Genomic DNA, 19,725 nt, shown 5'->3' with positions numbered 1-19,725 from the left:
CCACTGCCTCCTGAGGCAGAGGTCCAAAGTTGATCAACCCTCTCAGAGAAAAAGTTTTTACTCATCTCTGTCCTATAAAGGCCAACCCCTAATTTTAAAACAGTGCCCCCTAGTTCTGGACTCACCCACAAGAGGAAACGTCCTTCCCACATCCACCTTGTCAAGACCATTCGGGATCTTATGTACTTCAATCAGTCACCCCTCACTCTTCTAAACTCCAGTGGAAACAAGTCCAGCCTGTTCAACCTATCCTCATAAGACAATCTGCTCAATCCAGGTATCTATCTAGTAAACGTCCTCTGAACTGCCCTCAACCTATTTACTTGCTTAAATAAGGAGACCAAAACTGCACACAGTATTCAAAATGCAGTCTCACCAATACCCTGTATAGCTGAAGCATAACATCCTTGCTTTTATGTTCAATTTCTTTCATAATAAAGGATAGCAATCCATTAGTTTTCCCGAATATATCTGCGTACTAATTTTTTGTGACTCATGCACACAAACACCTAGATCCCTCTGCACCTTGGAATTCTCCGTTTAGGAGAACTCTGCTTTTTTATTCTTCACATTAAAGTGAACAACTTCACATTTTCCTACATTTTCTGCCAGGTTTTTGCCCACTCACTCAACTTATCTATATCCATCTGCAAACTCCTTATGCCTTCTTCACAACATACCTTGCTACCTATCTTTCTAATGGGGCTAAAGGCCGATAAGTCCCCTGGACCTGATGGGTTGCATCCTAGGATATTAAAGGAAGTAGCTACAGAGATAGTGGATGCACTGGTAGTAATCTTCCAAGAATCTTTAGATTCTGGAAAAGTCCCAGAAGATTGGAGAATGGCTAGTGTAACACTCTTATTCAAATTTATTAGGCATGATTTCCCCTTCATGAAGTTATGCTGACATTGCTTGATTAGATTATGTATTTCTAAATGCCCTGCTATTACATCCTTTATAATAGATTCCACTGTTTTCCCAATGACAGATGTAACTATAGGCTAGTTGACTTAACATCTGTCATTGGGAAAACAGTGGAGTCTATTATAAAGGATGTAATAGCAGAGCATTTAGAAATACATAATCTAATCAAGCAGAGTCAGCATAACTTCATGAAGGGGAAATCATGCCTAATAAGTTTATCAGAATTCCTTGAGGAGGTAACATGTGGGATAGATAAAGGGGAACCAATCGATTCAATATATTTGGATTTCCAAAAGGCGTTCAATAAGGTACCACACAAAAGGCTATTAAATAAGATAACAGACCATGTTGTTGGGGGTAGTATATTAGCATGGATAGCGGATTGGCTAACTAATAGAAGGCTAGAGAGTTGGGATAAGAGGCGCATTTTTGGGATGGCAACCTGTAACTAGTGGAGTGTCACAGGGATCAGTGCTGGGGCCACAATTATTTACAATATATATTAATGACTTGGATGAGGGAAGTGAATGCACTATCGCCAAGTTTGTGGGTGACACAAAGATAGGTGCGAAAGCAAGTGATGAGGATGACACAAGGAGTTTACAGAGGGATATAGACAGGTTAGGTGATTGGGGACAAACTTGGCAGTTGGAATATAATACGGGAAAATACGAGGTTATGCACTTTGGCAGGAATAATAGAGGAGCTGAATATTATTTAACTGTAGGAAGACTGCAGAAAGCTGCAGCACAGAGGGATTTGTGAGTCTTTGTGCATGAATTCCAAAAAGCTAACATACAAGTTCAACAGGTAATAGGGAAGGCAAATTGAATGTTGGCCTTTATTTTAAAAGGGATGGATATATTTCAGGAAAGTCTTGCTAAAACTATACAAGGCACTACTTAGACCACACCTACAGTACTGTGAACAATTTTTGTCCCCTTATTACAGGAAAGATACCCTAGCATTGGAGGTAGTCCAGAGAAGGTTCACTAGGTTGATCCTGGGTATGGAGGGTTTTTCTTATGAGCAGAGGTTGAGTAGGTTGGGCCTGTACTCATTGGAGTTTAGAAGAATAAGAGGCGACCTTACTGAAACAAAAAGGGCAGAATTTTCACTTTGGCGTGTGGGCCCCACACGTCTGTGCGTAAAATGATGCGTGGTAACGTTGGGCGAGCGTCCCGATGTCCCTGCACGCCATCACGATATTTCTTTGGGTGGACGGGTGCACAATGATGTCCAATGCGCACCCGCCATTAATTAACAGGCCACTTAAGGCCCTTGACTCACCCACTGACGCTGATTTTTCGGTGCCCGTGCAATCTTCGGGTCGGCGCATGGGTGCAACGGGCAGGTGGGTAGGAGGCACTTGTATAATCTTTATCCACGGGCGGGATAAGAGGGCTCAGTGACAAGTATTTATTTTTCAAAGTTATTGAAACTTGCTTGTGTGATCTGCAGTACTTCAAAACACATTCCAGCTGCTTTGTCTAAACTCTTAACCTCCAGGTCAGCACTCTGCAGTGAGGAATCTTTTCTGGGCCTACAGGTTTCAGGAAGCCTGCCCTTAGCCTGGGAATGGGAGCTGAACTGTTCACTGGAGGCAGCTCCTCTGAGGAGGAAGGGAGGGCTAGAAGGGGGAGGAGGCCAGGAGTGCACATTCAGCCTCCAGGGGAGCCACCTTTGGGAGGCCAGGCGCAGGCACAAGGGGCGCAGGGCCAAGAGGTAGTCCAAGGTGGAAGGGGCCGCAGAAGACGCCACTATCCTGCTGCCGGGATATACAGGCGGCGAAGCAGCTACCTCAATATGTCTGAGGTGCAGTGCTGAAGGAGGCTCTGTCTGTCAAGGGAGACAGTCAACTATACCTGTCAGATGATCAGCCCTGAGATCTCCTGGGGTGTCCATGGGGTGGACACCCCATGCCAGTGGCTCCAAAGGTCACAGCTGCCCTCAACTTCTATTCCTCTGGCTCCTTCCGGGGCTTGGTGGGTGATCTTTGCGGTGTCTCCCAATCAGCTGTCCACACTTGTGTCAAGCAGATTACAGATGCTCTGTTCAGACTGGCATTAACCTTCATCCACTTCACTGTGACCAGGCAAGTCAGACACAGCGAGCCAGAGGCTTCGCAGCCATTGCTGGCTTCCCTCATGTCCAGACTGTACACATGTGGCCATCAAGGCGCCAGCAGGTGAGCCCGGTGCCTTGGCCAACAGGAAGAGCTTCCACTCCATGAACGTGCAGATAGTGTGACCACAGGATTCTACAAGTCTGTACAAGGTTCCCAGGCAGCTCCCACAGGTGACAAGGTCTATCCCCTCAGAAGGTGGCTCATGACACCTCTCCGCCATCCAAGAACAGAAGCTGAGCAGCAGGACAATAGGAGCCAGGGCACCACAAGGGTTGTGGTGGAGAGAGTCATTGGTCTTCTCAAGATGCACTTCTGATGCCTGGACCACTCAGAGGACGCACTCCAGTACCCCCCAGATCGTGTGTCGGTGATAGTGGTTGCATGCTGCGCTCTCCACAATCTAGCGCTGGAAAGGGGGGACTCAGTGGACAATGAAGACATTGACACAGTGGCTGCGGCTGCACACGATGAGTCCGGCAGTGAGTCCGAGGTTGAACATGCACAGGGAAATGCTGAGGGGTTTAACACTGACTCGGGCATACTGCAGGAAGGCAGGGACACTCGGGAGGCTTTAATCCAACGAACCTTCAGCTAGCACAACATAGCCTGGGCTGTAGGCTCCATACTTGATACCTAAGTGCCGAATCTGCCAGGTTATGAACAGTAACTAAGGACCTTGTTAATAAAGCTGAATGTCCCACAAAGCACTCCTTACATTTTTGGAAACCATACACATGCAGAAGAAAAGAGGCACTCTCGAACATGGTGACATGTCTGAATTTAAAATCACAGGCAAAGAAACTTAAGGCAAAGAAATGACAAGGGTGTTCCAAATCAAAGCAAATCATAAAGACCTCATCTCGGGCCAACACAAAAGCACCAGTGATAAACCCGGGGTGTGTCTAAGGTGCCTTATGTTTACGTTTCTGGATGCTACGTCTTGGTGCTGCCTCATGGCTGGGAGTGGTATCTGAGACATCCTGCTGACTCTGCTGTCCTGTTGGCCTCGATGGCCTTGGTGGTTGTCCTCTGGCCCGTGGAGCCTGTGCTGATCCCGCCTGGGAGGGAGCTGCCTGTTCCACAGCTGGTGTCTCCCCAGTCATCACTGGATACTACAGTCACTGGGAGAGGGGCAGAGGAGTGACCACCCTCATCCGGAGCGCCCTGAGAGGAGCCCATAGAGACGCCAGGCAGCTGCTGTGCCAATGTAAGGTCACCTTGAACCTCCCTGCTCACCGTGGGTGGATGGGCACTGAGCTGGGAAACTTGGTGCCCAGACCATCTCCCACACTGGCACTGACCAGCTGAGGTCAATACTGATGTGAGGGCTTGCTGGTCAGAGCACATCCCCAGGAAACCCCCTGATGGGTCTCCTGGAGGATCCTCTCCACGAGAGTTGCTACTTTCTCCATGGAGGACGCATGGCGCTCGGCCATGAGGCTTATTGCTTAGGTGATTGATCGGATAGATTCCTCCACCACAGGGACCAAGCCGAGCACAGCCTCATGTATCTCCCCCAGGTGCTCCTGCACACCCGGCTACATTTCCTGCAGCTGCTGTGTCGCGGACGACTCCAGAGGCACATCATCAGGCACCGACTGAGCATGTGCCTGGTCCCCTGTAGACACCACGTCGTGAGAGCTAACCACCTCTGCCACCTCCTCCCAGGAACGTTTCATTATGTTGGGGGGGCCTCCTCCTCCCTTCCTGGGGAACCAGCACCTCCCACCGTGCTGCCACCTCCTTGAGGGCAGCAAGGCAGTCATCCGTAAAACGAGGGGCACACTGGCTCCCTTGCCCTACCCCCAGGCCTGGCCTGCAACAATGGCCTACCCTCCGGCCTGGTCTGCCCCGTTGGCCTACCGTCTGGCCTGGCCTGCAACAATGGCCTACCCTCCGGCCTGGTCTGCCCCGTTGGCCTACCCTCCAGACTTGCATGAACGTCATTGCCCCTCTGCAGAGCCCTTCGCCCAGCCATTGGGAGCAGCCATTCCGAGGCGGCCAGGGCTTCCTTTATACAGGCCGCTGGGTTGCCATTGGACCTGGCGGCCTGAGCACACCCGCCACCACCGCCCACCCACTCCCGCTGTGCACAGGAGTCATGAAGTACACTGGGCGGGCCTTAATTGGCCCACCCGCGTAAAATGGCGGCACAGACCCAATTGAGAGTGGCGATCAGGTCCACGCCCACCCGCATCCACTCCCTCTCCGCCCCCTCCCCCCCTGCCAAACAGAAAATTCAGCCCATAAGATTCTTACGGGGGGTTGACAGGGTAGATTCTGAGAGGTTATTTCCCCTGTGGGAGAGTCTAGGACCAGAGGGCATAATCTTAGAGTAAGGGGGTGCCCATTTAAAACAGAGATGAGGAGGAATTTCTTCTCTCAGAGGGTAGCCAATCTCTGGAATTCTTTACCGCAGAGGGCTGTAGAGGCTGGGTCGTTAAGTATATTCAAGGCTGAGATAGACAGATTTTTAATCAGTAAGAGAATCAAGCATTATGGGGAAAAGGCAGAAAAGTGGAGTTGAGGATTATCAGATCAATCATGATCTCATTGAATGGCGGAACAGGATCGATGGGCTGAATGGCCTACTTCTGCTCCAATGTCTTATGGTCTATCATCTGCAAATTTAGCTGCCATGCCTTTGATCTCCTCATTCACGTCATTGATATAAATTGTAAAAAGTTGAGGCTGAGCACAGAGCCCTGCGGGACTCCACTAGTCACATCCTGTCAATCAGACAAAGATCCATTTATGCATATTTTGTTTTTGGCTGGCCAGCCAAACTTCTATCCATGCTAATACATTACCCCATATACCACGAGCTTCTATTTTCTGCAATAACCTTTGATTGGCACTTCATTAAATGCCTCCTGAAAATCCAAGTACAGCACGCCTACAGGTTCCCCTTTATCCACCACACGTTATTCCTTCAAAAGAGCTCTCATAAATTTGTTCAACATGATTTCCCCTTCACAAAACCATTCTGACTCTTCCTGATTACCTCGTATTTTCTAAGTGCCCAGTTATAACCTCTTTAATGATCGACTCTAACACCTTCCCCATTACAGATATCAAGCTAACTGGCCTATAGTTTTCTGTTTTCTTCCTCCCTCCCTTCTTGGATAGAGGAGTTATATTTACCAGTTTCCAGTCTGATGGAACCTTTCCAGAATCTAGGGAGTTTTGGAAAATTAACACTAACGCATCCACTACCTCATTAGCCACCTCTCATAAGACCCTGGAATGAAATCCATCAGGACCCGGAGACTTGTCAGCCCACAGCTCCATCAATTTGCTCAGTACTGCTTCCCTAGTGATTGTAATTTCACCAAATTCCTCTCCCCCCCCCTCCTCCTGATTTACAGCTATTCATGGAATGGTTTTTATATCCTCTAAAGTGAAGACCGAAGAAATTTTTTGTTCTTTTCATCCGCCATTTCTTATTATCTACTATTAAGTCCCCATTCTCACCCTTGAGAGGACCAACACTCACTTTACCTGCTCTTTTCCAGTTTAAATACCTGTAGAAACTCTTGCTATCCATTTTTACATTTCTAGCTAGCTTCCTCTCGTACTCTAATTTCATTCTCCTGATTAACCTTTTAGTCATTCTCTGCCATTCATTATATTCTGACCAATCATCTGACCTGCCATTCATCTTTGTGCAGTTATATGCTTTTTCCTTAAGATTGATGCTTTCCCCAACTACTTTAGTTAACCACAGATGGTGGGACCTCCCTTTAGAATTTTACTTTACAGTAGGAATATGCTTATTCTGAGTATTCTGAAAAATCCCCTTAAATGATTGATCTATCCCCGAGCCCAGTATCCCAGTTAACTTCAGCTAGCTCAGTTTCATGCCCACATAGGCTAGAATTTTAGGTTTGGCATGCAGCCACCCCGAGCGTAATATGACGCGCGATGATGTCGGGCACGTGTCCTGATGTCATTGCGCACTCGCGCGATATTTTGTTCAGGGGACGTGCGGCAGAGTCGGCTGCACGCCTGCTGATAATTGAAAGGCCTATTAAGGCCATTAGCAAGGTGATTAACTTGAGATTTACGCTGCCCGTCCATCCTAACGGTTGGTGGGCAGGCGAAAAGGCCAAGCGGCCTTTATATTTTTCAGGAAACCTCATCCACGAGCGGGTTGAGGTTTCCTAAAGCTAATGCACATTAAATCAAAACTTTATTTTTGAAATCAAAAACATGTCCCATCTCATGTGACACAATTACATGAGGGGACATGTTTTATTAAATTTTTATTGTCTTTAATAAATTTTTTTAAAAAGCGAACTGCGCACAAGGCCTGGCTATCCCTCCTCCTCCAGCCTGCACAGGTAGTGCTGAGCGCTGCCATTCACAATCCATGCAGGGCATTCCTTAATTGGCCCGCCCGCATGGAATCATGGAGTGGAGCCGATCACGGGTGACGGTCGGCTTCCTGACTGCCCTCGCCTGCTCCCACCGAGCCCATCCAACGAGGAAAAAATTCTGGCCATAGTTGCCCTTATTTAAGTTTAAAATACTAGTCTTAGACCCACTCTTCTGCCTTTCATACTGTATGTAAAATTCAATGATATTATGGTTGCTGCTACCTTGGGGTGCTTTTACCCAGAGGTCATTAATTAATCCTGTCACATTCATAATACCAAGTCTAATGTAACCTGCTCTCTGATTGGTTCCAGAATGTGCTGCTCTAAGAAACTATCTAAAAGCATTCGAAGAATTACTCATCCAGGCTACTACTGCCAATCTGATTTTTCCAGTTTATATGTAGATTAAAGTCACCTATGATTACTGCCGTCCCTTTATCACAGGCACCCAATATTTTTCCTTGTAAACTTTGTCCTACATTGTGGTTACTGTTAGAGGGTCTGTTGACCACTCCCACTAGTGTCCTCTTTCCCCTCCTATTCTTCATCTCCACCCGAACTGATTCTACATCCTGATTTCCTGAACCAAGGTTATCTCTATTGCACAAATGCCATCATTGATTAACAATGCCACCCCTCCATCTTTACCTAGCTTCCTATTCCTCTTGAAGGTCATATACCCCTCAATATTCAGGACCCATTCCTTGTCATCCTGCAGCAATGTCTCTGTAATGACTATCAGATCATATTTATTTACGTCAATGTGCGCTATAAATTTGTTTAATTTGTTACAGATGCTACAAGCATTGTCTTTTTGTTATCTTTGTGACATCTAGTCTTGATTCTTGGTGCATTCTTAGGCTTTTTTTCTCTCTGTCCCTCCTTGCCATTCTCCCACCCTCATTTTCCATATTACTCTTTTCCTCTCCTACCTTGTCTCTACTCCTTGATGTATCACAGCTTTGTGCATATGATCCCTTGCTCCCACTACTGTCCCTCTCTACTTCACTAGTTTGCAGGAACACTGGTCCCAGTAAGGTTTGGGTGTAGACCATCCCAACGATACAGCTCTCACGTTACCCAGTACTGGTGCCAGTCTCCCACTAACCAGAACCCACTTCTCCCACACCAGTCTTTGAGTCACTATCCAAAGTAGTGTTACTATTTTATTTATTTTTTCCTCCCATGCATATTTATTGCCCCTCGTAGCCCCCGAACTGTGCACAATTCCTCAGCCAGCAGAGCAATTCATGTGAGGAAATGCCCGTAACCAGTATACAGAGGTCCCAGATAATGGTGAATAATCACAAAGTCATTACAACATGGAAGGAGGCCATTTGGCCCATCAAGCCCATGCTGGCTCTCTGCAGAGAAATCTAATCAGTCCCATTCCGCTACTCTATCCCCTTAGCCTGCAAATTTATTTCCCTCATGCCCATCCAATTTCCTTTTGAAATTGTTCATTATCTCCATTTCCAACGCCCTCATAGACAATGAGTTCCAAGTCATTATCAGTCGTTGTGTAAATAAAAATCTTCCTCTCATCCTTTCTGCATCTTAAATCTGTGACCCTAATCCTTGTACCTTGTAATGGCAACAGCTTTTCTTTGTCTACATTATCCAAATCTGCCATAGTTTTGTACACCTCCATATAACCTCCACTCAATCTTCTTTGCTCCAAGGAGAACAACTCCAGTTTCTCTAGCCTAACTTTGTAACTAAAAGCCCCCAGCCCTGGAATCATTCTCGTAAATCTCCTCTGGACAATCTCAAGGACCCTCCCTTCCTTAAGTGTGGTGACCGGAGCTGGGTGCAATGTTCTAGCTATGGCCTAAACAGAGCTATATAAAGGTTCTGCATAGTCTCCCTGCTTTTGTACTCAATACATCTTTTTATGGAGCTCAGGATCCCATGTGCTTCATTAACTACTCTCTCAATATGTCCTGCCACCTTCAAAGATCACTGCCCATGAATCCCCAGGTCCCTCTGTCCCTGTACACTCCCTGGGCTGAATTTTCACTTTACAGTGTGATATGGATTGTTGGGACTGTTTCTCGGTCTGGAACCTGCCACTGAGGGGTAACAGGCATACTTTGGGGTTTTGACTGGAGCTCCCCCTTAGTTGGCATAGATTCAAGTTCTGTGTCCAATTAAGATTGGCAGGCAGGCTCTTGAAGCTGAAGGACCAATCAGACACTTTCCAGCTTGTGAGGAGCAGAAGCCTGCAATAAAGGGTAAGTAACTGAGAAGGTGCTTCAACACAAAGGTGCCCTCTCACCAATTCCTTTAAAAATTCAAATAGAAAATAGAAAAAGTAACCAGGTCACCACTGTGGTGGGGGTGGGGGGTGGCTGGGGGCAGGGTGTGAGTGGTGAAGGGGGAGGGATGGAGTGGGAGATTCCTTTCCAGGGTGACTGTGGCTACAGGCAGGAAGGGCCTATAGGCCACCCTGGGGCACTGGCACCTTGGCCTGCCCCTGAATGCTCACCTGCTGCTTGTTAAACTGCACCCGATGCAAGAAGCAACTGGAGGCCAACTGGAAAATCCCAGTCAGCCTCCTTTAACTGACCTTAGCAAGTTGAGTGTGGGAAAATCTATATTTATATATAGATTATATTTGTATATTTAACCAAAGTGAAGTTATTGATTTATTGCAGTCCAACCCCATAACCTTGGAACATTACCAAGAGGAAGAGACTGCTCAACTAAATGCTAGGAGTCTACGATTGCTGCACTAGGTGGCAGCCTATCCCATACATTAACAACATTGATGCTGCATTCTCTTTCTTTTGTAACTCTTTCGAGTACAAACACGTTTCCATCTGTTTCAGATGAAGTTACGTTGTTTCATAGTTTGTCATTGTGAGATTTGAACCCTTGATCTTGGGGTTACAAACCCAGTACCATAACCACTTGGCTATTTAGGCCAAGCCTGATGCTGCATTCTCACTGCAGTGACAGGCCTGAGGCTATCATCTGCAGTACTGGTTCCAGCCAGGCAGTAGCACGTTTACATTGCACAAGAGTGAGCTCTTTGCATGAATGTTTACATAGACAATAACAATCTCTCTCCAGGTGGCTATATTTAAGGAACCAAAATACCTGGATTGGGGAAGGGTGGAAAAGGACTTTTCTACCTTAAGCACCAGGAATTTGGGGAGGAACACAGCTTGGCTGGGACTTCCCTCTAAATTCCAGTGGGAGGGCAAAGAGGGCAAGTTTTCAATCTACCAACTGCGTGAAGAGGGAGCGTTCCAGGTCATGACAGAATTTCCACCTCTACCCCTTTATAAGGAACCTACAAACTCCCATCAGCTATCTGAGGTACAATTGAGGCCTTAGAGAAGACCCCAGCAGGTCCCCATAGGGAGTTTAATCCCAGAGAGGATCGATTACTTTAAAGTGTCAGGAAATTGTTCCCTTTGGAGCTAGCTGCAAAACTACTGGTATCTTGCCTTCAGCCTGGGAATGGGACTCAAAGTCCCATGTGCCACACTGATGTGAGCAAGAGGACTGGTGAGGGTCCCTCTGAAGTTGGCTTCACAAGAATGAATCTAAATGACCGCTGCCCTGGGGTTTGGAATGCTGGGGTTCTGCTACGTCACGATTCTGATCGTGGAGAAGAACTCCCAGAATACTGGCCCCAAAATGTTTAGGAAGATGGTTGGAAGTGTCAGCAGTGTCTAATCATAACTCCAGATGGATTTAAGAAGCTCCTGGCATGCTCAAAGGACGGTTTTTAAAACCTGGTTTTGAACCACACTGGAGCAATGCAGTGCCAACCTCAAACCTTATCCCCTTACTGGGGCCTCAAACCATTTTTCCTTCGAGGGGAATTGGGCCTTAACTCCAATGCTGCAAATTGAGTGTTAGTGGAAAGCAGAAGCCACTTTGCAGCAAAGCTAAACCTGCAAATTAGAACATCCTTAATGTTGAAGAATTATGCAATAATTGACCTTGTGGCTACTTCAGCTTTTAAATCACACCCATGTTTCTACACAAAGCAGCTCAACGTATCCATTTAATCAGTGGGGCCAGTTGTTTAGGACAGAGGTTTGCACATATTTCTAATAAGCCAAAGCACTTGCCATCAAACTAACCTGGAAATCCTACAACTGACAGGCCCATTTCAAATCAGGACCAACGCATGTATGTATGTATATTTTGTGGCCTTGCCATCAATATGCATTAACCATAAGATTTTCCACATTAAATTGTATTGGCCACTCCTGGGTCCATCTACTTGCAGGCAGTTTTGAAAACCATCATTCTCCTCGAATTCAGTTACTGGATGATGCCATTTTTGAAGGTGTTGGCACAAAGCTGGAAACACCCAGACACGATGGGTGGGATCTTACACCAGTAGGATTTGACGTTCCCGCCAAAGTCAATGGACTTTTGAATGGTTCACCACATGTTACAGCCCCCGTGGCACTGTGATGGGGCTGTGAAATTCCATCCTGCTCCAATATGGGTTTTTTTTTTGCATTCCGTATCTAATTAGAACATGATGGAAATTCAACATTCTCTTCCTGGACCTGGTGCATAGATCAAGTAAAAGCACACCCAACTCCATGTTGTTTTATTCAACTAAACTCTTTGACAAATGTTTATTTAAATTCAAAATGGCACTTTTTTATATTGCCAACATAAAATTATGCAGGAATTTTGCTAAATAAACAGCAAATTCAAAGAAGAAGTGCAAGGAGGATGTAAAGCATCCTCATTTTTTAAAGTTGTTTTAACATGGTATTGTTATGATATTAAATCAGAGTCTATCAGAGTCCACTTGCCAACCAATCAGCACTCTCTTCTCACGAAGTGTAAATTGTTGTTCCCTTTACATCTGGTATTCTTGCGAATTGTCCTGAGTGCAGGACGAAAAGCTTTGACAACATGCGTCTTTTTTCGGGCAATAATCATGTTATGATATTGTTAATTCGGCAGTAACCCTCACGTAAGGGACCTGCCACTTTAGGTGCATTCCAAGGTGAGATCCCTTTCTTTCTGTGCCAATTTCTGCTGAGTTAGAAACTATTAGCTTAAGCTCAGTACACTTAGTTTATACTAAAAAGCACTGGCACAGCTGCTTCTAGACTGGCCTGTAAGCTAGTATAAATGGGCAATTATCACAGGTGGGAATGGAGTTTCTTTGTGTTTATAGGGCAGAACTCTGCACCAGCGGGATTTTACCGTCTTGCCTAAGTTAATGGACTTTTGAACGGCTCACTGCATTTTATGGTCTTGCTCCCAACATATCAGGGCCGTAAAATTCCGCCCATAATCTGCTGCATTGACAAAGACTGAAAATAGCAGGTTAATGTGGCAGGGGATATATGTAACTCCATTGATGTAATTTCCAAATATAGGAAAGTAAGAGAAAATATTCTCTTTTGCGTGTAGAGGCTTAATCAAAAAAGCACACGCTTACTGAAAACAAGATTCTTTAACTTGCTGCACAGAGCTAAATACACCTCAAACCTTTAATAGTTTTGCATTGGGGAGGCAGGAGGCACTTTGTGCTAAAACCTCTGCTTCCGGTCTTTGCTTTTCCATTAACTGAAGTTATTTATGCTGTTGGATGATGTTCTTTTATTAATGCAATAAATCAATTCCATATGCATCGTTATACTAGGCAGCATTCATGTACCAGTGAGAAGATATAATGGGCTGGATCTTACTGGAATGGGACATTTCATGATGTAGGATGTTAGGTAGATATTTTTCTGCAGCCTTCAGCTCAAATGTTTTTTTGCGCCATAATTTTCTGAAAGTGTGAGCTGGTAACAGCACGGTGAGTGCAAAGGGTACTGGGACCTTGGTGGTACAGAGGGAGGAACTGCCTAGCTCCTCAATCAATGACAGTTAGCGATTAGAGAAGAAACTGAGGAGCAACTAAGAATTAAGTGAATTAGAACCAGATAAAGAAAGGGAAACAGCGAGAAGGAAATAAATATGGGTTAAGCAGTAGTAAAGTGACAGAGTGGAAAAGAAAATAATCAAATGTGGACATTTTAAAGATCTCTAACAATTGATTACATACAGCGATGAGATTGAATATTTTATTGCTCCTGTTCTGGGCCAGAGAAGTTGATTGGCATTATATTAACAATTAATTTATTCTTTCATGGGATAAAGGTGTCACCGACAAAGCCAGCATTTGTTACCCATCTCTGCATTCACACCATTTCAGAGGGCAGTTAAAAGTCAACCACATTAATGTGTGTCCAGATTCACATGTAGGCCAGACCAGCTAAGGGCGGCAGATTTCCTTCCCTAAAGGTCAGATGGGTTCTAATAACAATTGATGATAGTTTCATGGTCACCATTACTGAGACTAGCTTTCCATCGCAGGCTTTTATTAATTGAATTTAAATTCCACCAGCTGCCATGGTGGGATTTAAACCCATGCCCCCTGAGGGATTTGCCTGGGCATCTGGATTACTAGTCCAGTGACATTACCACTGTGCCACCACCTCCCCCCAAACAATTATCACATTGTTGAAAGGTACTCACAATCTCAATTACCAGAATTAGGTTTCGGCAGTGAGTTCGGTGGACAATTAATCTGCAAATCCAGCAATTTCTTCAGAATAACAAGGAGATTAAGAGTGAGATAAAAGCGGAAAATGCTGGAAAAACTCAGCAGGTTTGACAGCATCTGTGGAGAAACAGTTAACGTTTCGAGTCCATATCACTCTTCTTCAGATTCTTCAGTTAAGGGTGAGATGCTGTTTGTGTAAAGCAAAAGTCAAAGCAGCATAAATCAACCAGCAAAATTCTAAAGATTCCCAACTCACAGCTTATTTTTTAATCCCTTGAATTTGCTGGTGAATTTGCATATTAATTTGCACATGCCTTGTTCCCAAGCCATTATTTTTCCATCAAAACCCAGCCTAATGTCAGTTTTGGCCACCCAGATACAAACAGGCAAAGTAGAGACAGGCAGACTGGAGGAGGCATGCTCTCTAGACACAGATAATCTGGGAAGAATCTGTTAATGGAGCCTGTTACAAACTGAGGCATGCTGTTAGTTAAAAATCAGGAAACAGCTTCTGAACGCTATACATGGTTTAAAAAGATGTCAGCGATGAATCTTAAAGTATAAAAATAAACCACGTAGGGCAAAAGAGATAATCTCCCTTCTTTAAGGGCAAAAGAGATAATCTCCTTTCTTTACGTGTAGCAAGTCAGCCCACATGGGTTAATTGTCTTCATAGGAAACATGTCCAGATTTATTACTTAAGTTTTACCACACAAAAACAGGCTATTCAGCCCATCTGATCTTTGTCAGCACTTGGTCCTTGCGTCCCTCTTCCCTATCAGTATACCCACCTTTTCCTTTCTCCCTTAGTGTGCTTATCTAACTTCTCCTTAAATGCATCTCTTATAATCACCTCAATGTTTCCTTAAGGTAATGAGCTCCACATAGTTACTATTCTCTGGATAAAGAAGTTTATCATGAATTAACTGTTGAACTCTTTTATATTTATGGTCTCGAGTTTTGGTCTCTCCTGTAAGTGGAAGCATCTTCTCTGTGCAGACCCTATCACCGTTTAATAATTTTAACGTGTAGCCAAACCAAGGTTCAGTACAAGTTTAACGTAACTTCCCTGTTTTTCAATTCTATCCCTCTAGAATTAAACTACAGCCTTATTAATGTTTCACTACTCATAGTGATTTGTGTATCTGTACCCTTAGATCTCTTTGCTCCTCTACCCCATTTAGACACTTGCTTTCCATATATATATTGTGTGTGTATATATATATATATATATAAAATATATATTGAAATTTATTTGCCAATTACATGCACATTCTGCAAGTTTATTATTATCCCTCTTGTATCTGGTCACAGTCTTCCTCAGTATTAAACTATACTCTCCAATTTATTATCTTAAAACACATTTTGAAATTGTACTTCTAATTCCCAAGGATTTAAAAAAATTCTTTCATGGGATGTGGGTATCGCTGCCCATCCCTAATTACCCTTGAGAAGGTGGTGGTCAGCTGCCTTTTTGAACCGCTGCAGTCCATGTGGTGTAGGTACACCCACTATGCTGTTAGGGAGGGAATTCCAGGATTTTGACCCAGCGACAGTGAAGGAACAGTGATATACTTCCAAGTCAGGATGGTGTGTGATTGGAAGGGAACCTGCAGGTGGTGGTGTTCCAAACATCTGCTGCCCTTGTGCTTCTAGGTGGTAGAGGCCACCGGTTTGGAAGGTGCTGTCGAAGGAGACATGGTGAGTTGCTGCAGTGCATCTTGTAGATGGTATGCATTGCTGCCTGTGTGTGTCAGTGGTGGAGGGAGTGAATGCTTAAGGGGGTGTATGAGGTGCCAATCAAGAGTCCATATTGTTTATGTGAATTGTGAACAACCGTGGTTCTAACACTGTTCCTTGCAGAATATCATTTCCTACCTTTTGCCAGTCTAAGTAACTATTCACAACCACTTACTCTCATTTTCTATTCTGTAGCCATCCTGCTATCTATTTGTCCTTTTATTTGCTTGAAGCATTTTACAAAAATCAATTCTTTCAATCTAAAAAATAAATTCTTTATCGCAAGCTCAGTCCTGTAACTTGAGGTTCTACACATGATCTTCCTTTGCGTCCAGGAAAAGGGAACTTATTTTTCCATCCTTCCACTCGATCACGATCTGTCCAGGTTCGGGTGAGATTTTTGGAGATGAACTCTGTGGCACCTGGTCCAAGGAAATGTAGGTCTCCTTGGTCGGTAACATCTGGTCAGTCTCTGCAGGGCTGTCAATTTCATCTGAATACTGTAGCATCATCTTCTGCACTGGCTCACTCTCTTTTGCATTCATGCTCTCTAATTCATTCAGTGCCTTCATCTTTTTCTTCCTACAATAACAAAGGGATCAGGAAGACTGGTGAATTTGGGCCAAGTGCAGAAAAAAGGGCTGAGAAGAGCCCTTCAAGCTTATCTTCCTCAACAAGAACAAGTCATAATAGTAATATAACCGCGATGATACACCACAAGAGCATCATAGAACAAAGTATGACACCGAGCCACATAGGGAGATATAAAATCAGATAGCCAAAAGCTTGGTCAAAAAGGTACGTTTTAAGGAGTGCCTTGAAGGAGAAAAGTGAGTTAGAGAGACAGAGAGGTGTAGGGAAGGAATTTCAGAGCTTGGGGCCCAGGCAACTGAAGGCATGGCCACCAATGGTGGAGCGATTAAAATTGGGGGTGTACAAGAGGCCAGACTTAGAGGCGCACAGATATCTTGGAGGACTGTAGGGTTTGAGGAGATTCCAGAGATTGGGAAGAATGAGGGCATGGAGGGATTTGAAAACAAGGATGAGAATTTTAAAATCAAGATGTTGTTTCACCAGCTGCCAATGTAGGTCAGCAAGCACAGGGGTGATAGGGGAACAGGATTTGCTGTGAGTTAACACACAGACAACAGAGCTTTGGATGACCTCAAGTGTACAGAGGTAGAATGTGGGAGACCAACCAGAAATGTATTGAAATGGTCAAGTCTAGAGGTAACAATAACACAAATGAAAGTTTCAGCAGCAGATGAGCTGAGATGGGGTTAAATTCAGTTCTCTTTTCCCTTTTCCACACAAAATATGTAATCCACCTTATCGAATCCATTCAGAGACCTTGTTCAAATTTATCCATTAAAGATCAACCTAAAGTCTTTAGCTTACTAATCATACTTGAAAATTATAGACACTTTGAACCAATTTTTGTAAATTAATTTTTGATACTGCATTCCTCTAATTCTATCCTCTAGAGGAGCTCTCATTTTAATTGCTCCACCATTAGCGGCTGTGCCTAGTTCTGGAAGTTCCTCCCTAAGACTCTCCATTTCACTTTTCTCTTTTAATACGCTCCTTAAAACCTAACTCTTTGACAAATCTTTTGGCCATCTGCTCTAATATCTACTTTCGTGGCTTGGTGTCACATTTTGTTTTAAAATGGTCCTGTGCAGCACCTTGCAAATTTTTATTACATTTGAGGCACTATATTGATACAAGTTGTAGCCATTGTTGAAGGCACATTGCCAGCTCCTTGGAACCTGCCACTTTATTCCCATTTTCAAGCAATAACAACTTGCCTTTTATATAATACTTTGAATGTAGAAAAACCTCACTCAGCGCAACTAAAATCAAAAGCTGAGTGAGGTTTAACCGGGCTCCATCCTGCTACATGACCATGTAACACAGCATCACTCACTGATTAAAGAAATATTCTCATTCTGTAAGCACACCAACTAATCCTTTTACTCTAACAACCCACAATTACAATTTACTCTTAACAATTCTTTTCTTCCCGACAACCCTTTTAGCATTCATTATCTTGGTTTTCTGCATCTTCTAATCTCATTCCTCCTCTGCGTCCTTAAAACTCTATTAAAATAGGTAAAAATGAACTAGAATCTATTGAAGAGAAAAGAAATGAGTAAACAGGACAATTTACTGGGGAACCTGTTTAATAGAACCTGTGACATTGAACATGAGCAATCCATTGTAAGATTATTTACAATATACAATCTTCAGAATGAACACGATCTTTTAGCTATAAATATACTTTACTGCAGAAAACAGAAGTGAGGAAGGTTTTACAAAATGTCAACTAATATACTTGGAAGTAAACAGCAAGGTCTGACTTACTTGTTTGCCCTAGAGCATAAAACCAGAATGAGGAATCCCAGGAACAATGCAATGAATGCAAGCACCAACATAGCATAGTTCCAGTTAGTGGCTGTAAGAGAAAATAATCAAATCATACGAACATAGCTGGTAACCTGCTCAATGGGATCAACATTTGTTGCTTGCGGTATCTGTAGACAAGGCAATTTTTAAAGGCTCACACAGACATTTCTAGTCATTGGTCTTTAGTGCAATACCTTGGGCTAGACAGTCTACCACTCTGGATAAGGGGTCAACCATTTAGGACTGAGACGAGGAGAAAAATGAGGAGAAACTCAAAGGGTTGTGAATCTTTGCAATTCTGTATCCCAGAGGGCTGTGGCTGCTCAATCCTTGATTATTTTCAGGACTGAGATTTATGGGTTTTTGGATACTAGGGGAATCAAAGGATGTCAGGATTCGGTGGGAAAATTGAGATTTTTTTTCCACTCGTTCACAGGATGTGGGCGTCACTGGCTAGACCGGCATTTATAGCACATTCACAATTGCCCTTGAGAAGGTGGTGGCTCACAACTTTCTTGAACCGCTGCAGTCCATGTGGTGTAGGTACATCCACAGTGCTGTTAGGAAGCGAGTTCCAGGATTTTGACCCAGCGACAGTGAAGGAACAGCAGTATAGTTCCCTGTCAGGATGGTGTGTGGCTTGGAGGGGAACTTGCAGATGGTGATGTTCCCATACATCTGCTGCCCTTGACCCTCTAGCTGGTAAAGCTCGAGGGTTGGAAGGTGCTTTTGAAGGAGCTTTGGTGAGTTGCTCCAGTGCATCTCGTAGTTGGTACATGCTGCTGCCACTGTGCATTGATGGTGGAGGAGGGAGTGAGTGTTTAAGGTGGTGGATTGGTGCCAAGCAAGCAGGCTGCTTTATCCTGGATGGTGTCGAGCTTCTTGAATGTTGTTAGAGCTGCACTCAACTAGGAAAGTGGAGAATATTCCATCACATGTGACATGGAGATAGTGGACAGGCTTTGGGACAGGAGGTGGGTTACTCACTGCAGAATTTCTTGCCTCTGACCTGCTGTGGTAGCCACAGTATTTATATGGCTAGTCCAGCTCAGTTTCTGGGGTCAAGGGTAATCCCCAGATGTCGATAGTGAGGGATTCAGCGATGGTAATGCCATTGAATGTCAATTAGTGGAGATGGTTAGATTTTCTCTTGTTGGAGATGATCAGTGCCTAGCACTTTGCATGAATGTTACTTGACACTTATCAGCCCATGCCTGAATGTTGTTCAGGTCTTGCTGCATATGGACATGGACTGCTGAGATAGCTGAGAAAGAAGATCAGCTATGGTCCTATTGAATGGTGGGGCAAGCATAATGGGCCATATAGCCCACAGTGTGTGCTATTTCTTATGTTCTTATGACCAAATGGCCAAGCACTGCCCATTCTGCTTAGTAAATGGTTATGGATGTTACTGAAGAATAGTCCGAGGTAACTATCCCTCAAACATTCCTTTCCTCCCTTGTGACTGAACCTTCATTTAGTACCTCCACACAATGCACTGATATCCAGATATCATCAGGTGATCATTGTGGGCACTGACTGGTGTCTCTTGACCCTAAGGCATTTTGTAAGATACTGAACTATCACAAAATCCTTTCAAA

The 19,725-nt window shown here is 44.3% G+C and overlaps 1 protein-coding gene across 6 annotated transcripts in view; it reads right to left on the bottom strand.

Annotated features, from left to right (window-relative positions):
• Positions 1 to 15,919: 15,919 nt before the first annotated feature.
• Positions 15,920 to 19,725, bottom strand: part of si:cabz01068815.1 (solute carrier family 51 subunit beta) — a 29,275-nt gene continuing 25,469 nt past the window's right edge. For all 6 annotated transcript variants that reach the window (XM_041175200.1, XM_041175196.1, XM_041175198.1 and 3 more), the window contains 2 exons: positions 18,083 to 18,173; positions 15,920 to 16,300 (listed from right to left, as the gene is read on the bottom strand). In XM_041175200.1, coding sequence (XP_041031134.1) covers positions 16,027 to 16,300; positions 18,083 to 18,173 — 365 coding nt within the window. In that variant the 3' untranslated portion in view covers positions 15,920 to 16,026. The remainder of the gene's footprint in view (positions 16,301 to 18,082; positions 18,174 to 19,725) is intronic.

Source organism: Carcharodon carcharias, chromosome 26 (genome assembly GCF_017639515.1).
Source record: "Carcharodon carcharias isolate sCarCar2 chromosome 26, sCarCar2.pri, whole genome shotgun sequence".
In the NCBI taxonomy this organism is placed as follows: Eukaryota; Metazoa; Chordata; class Chondrichthyes; order Lamniformes; family Lamnidae; genus Carcharodon; species Carcharodon carcharias.
Note: the sequence above shows the minus strand (reverse complement) of the source record. Positions and strands in the feature narration are given on the sequence as shown.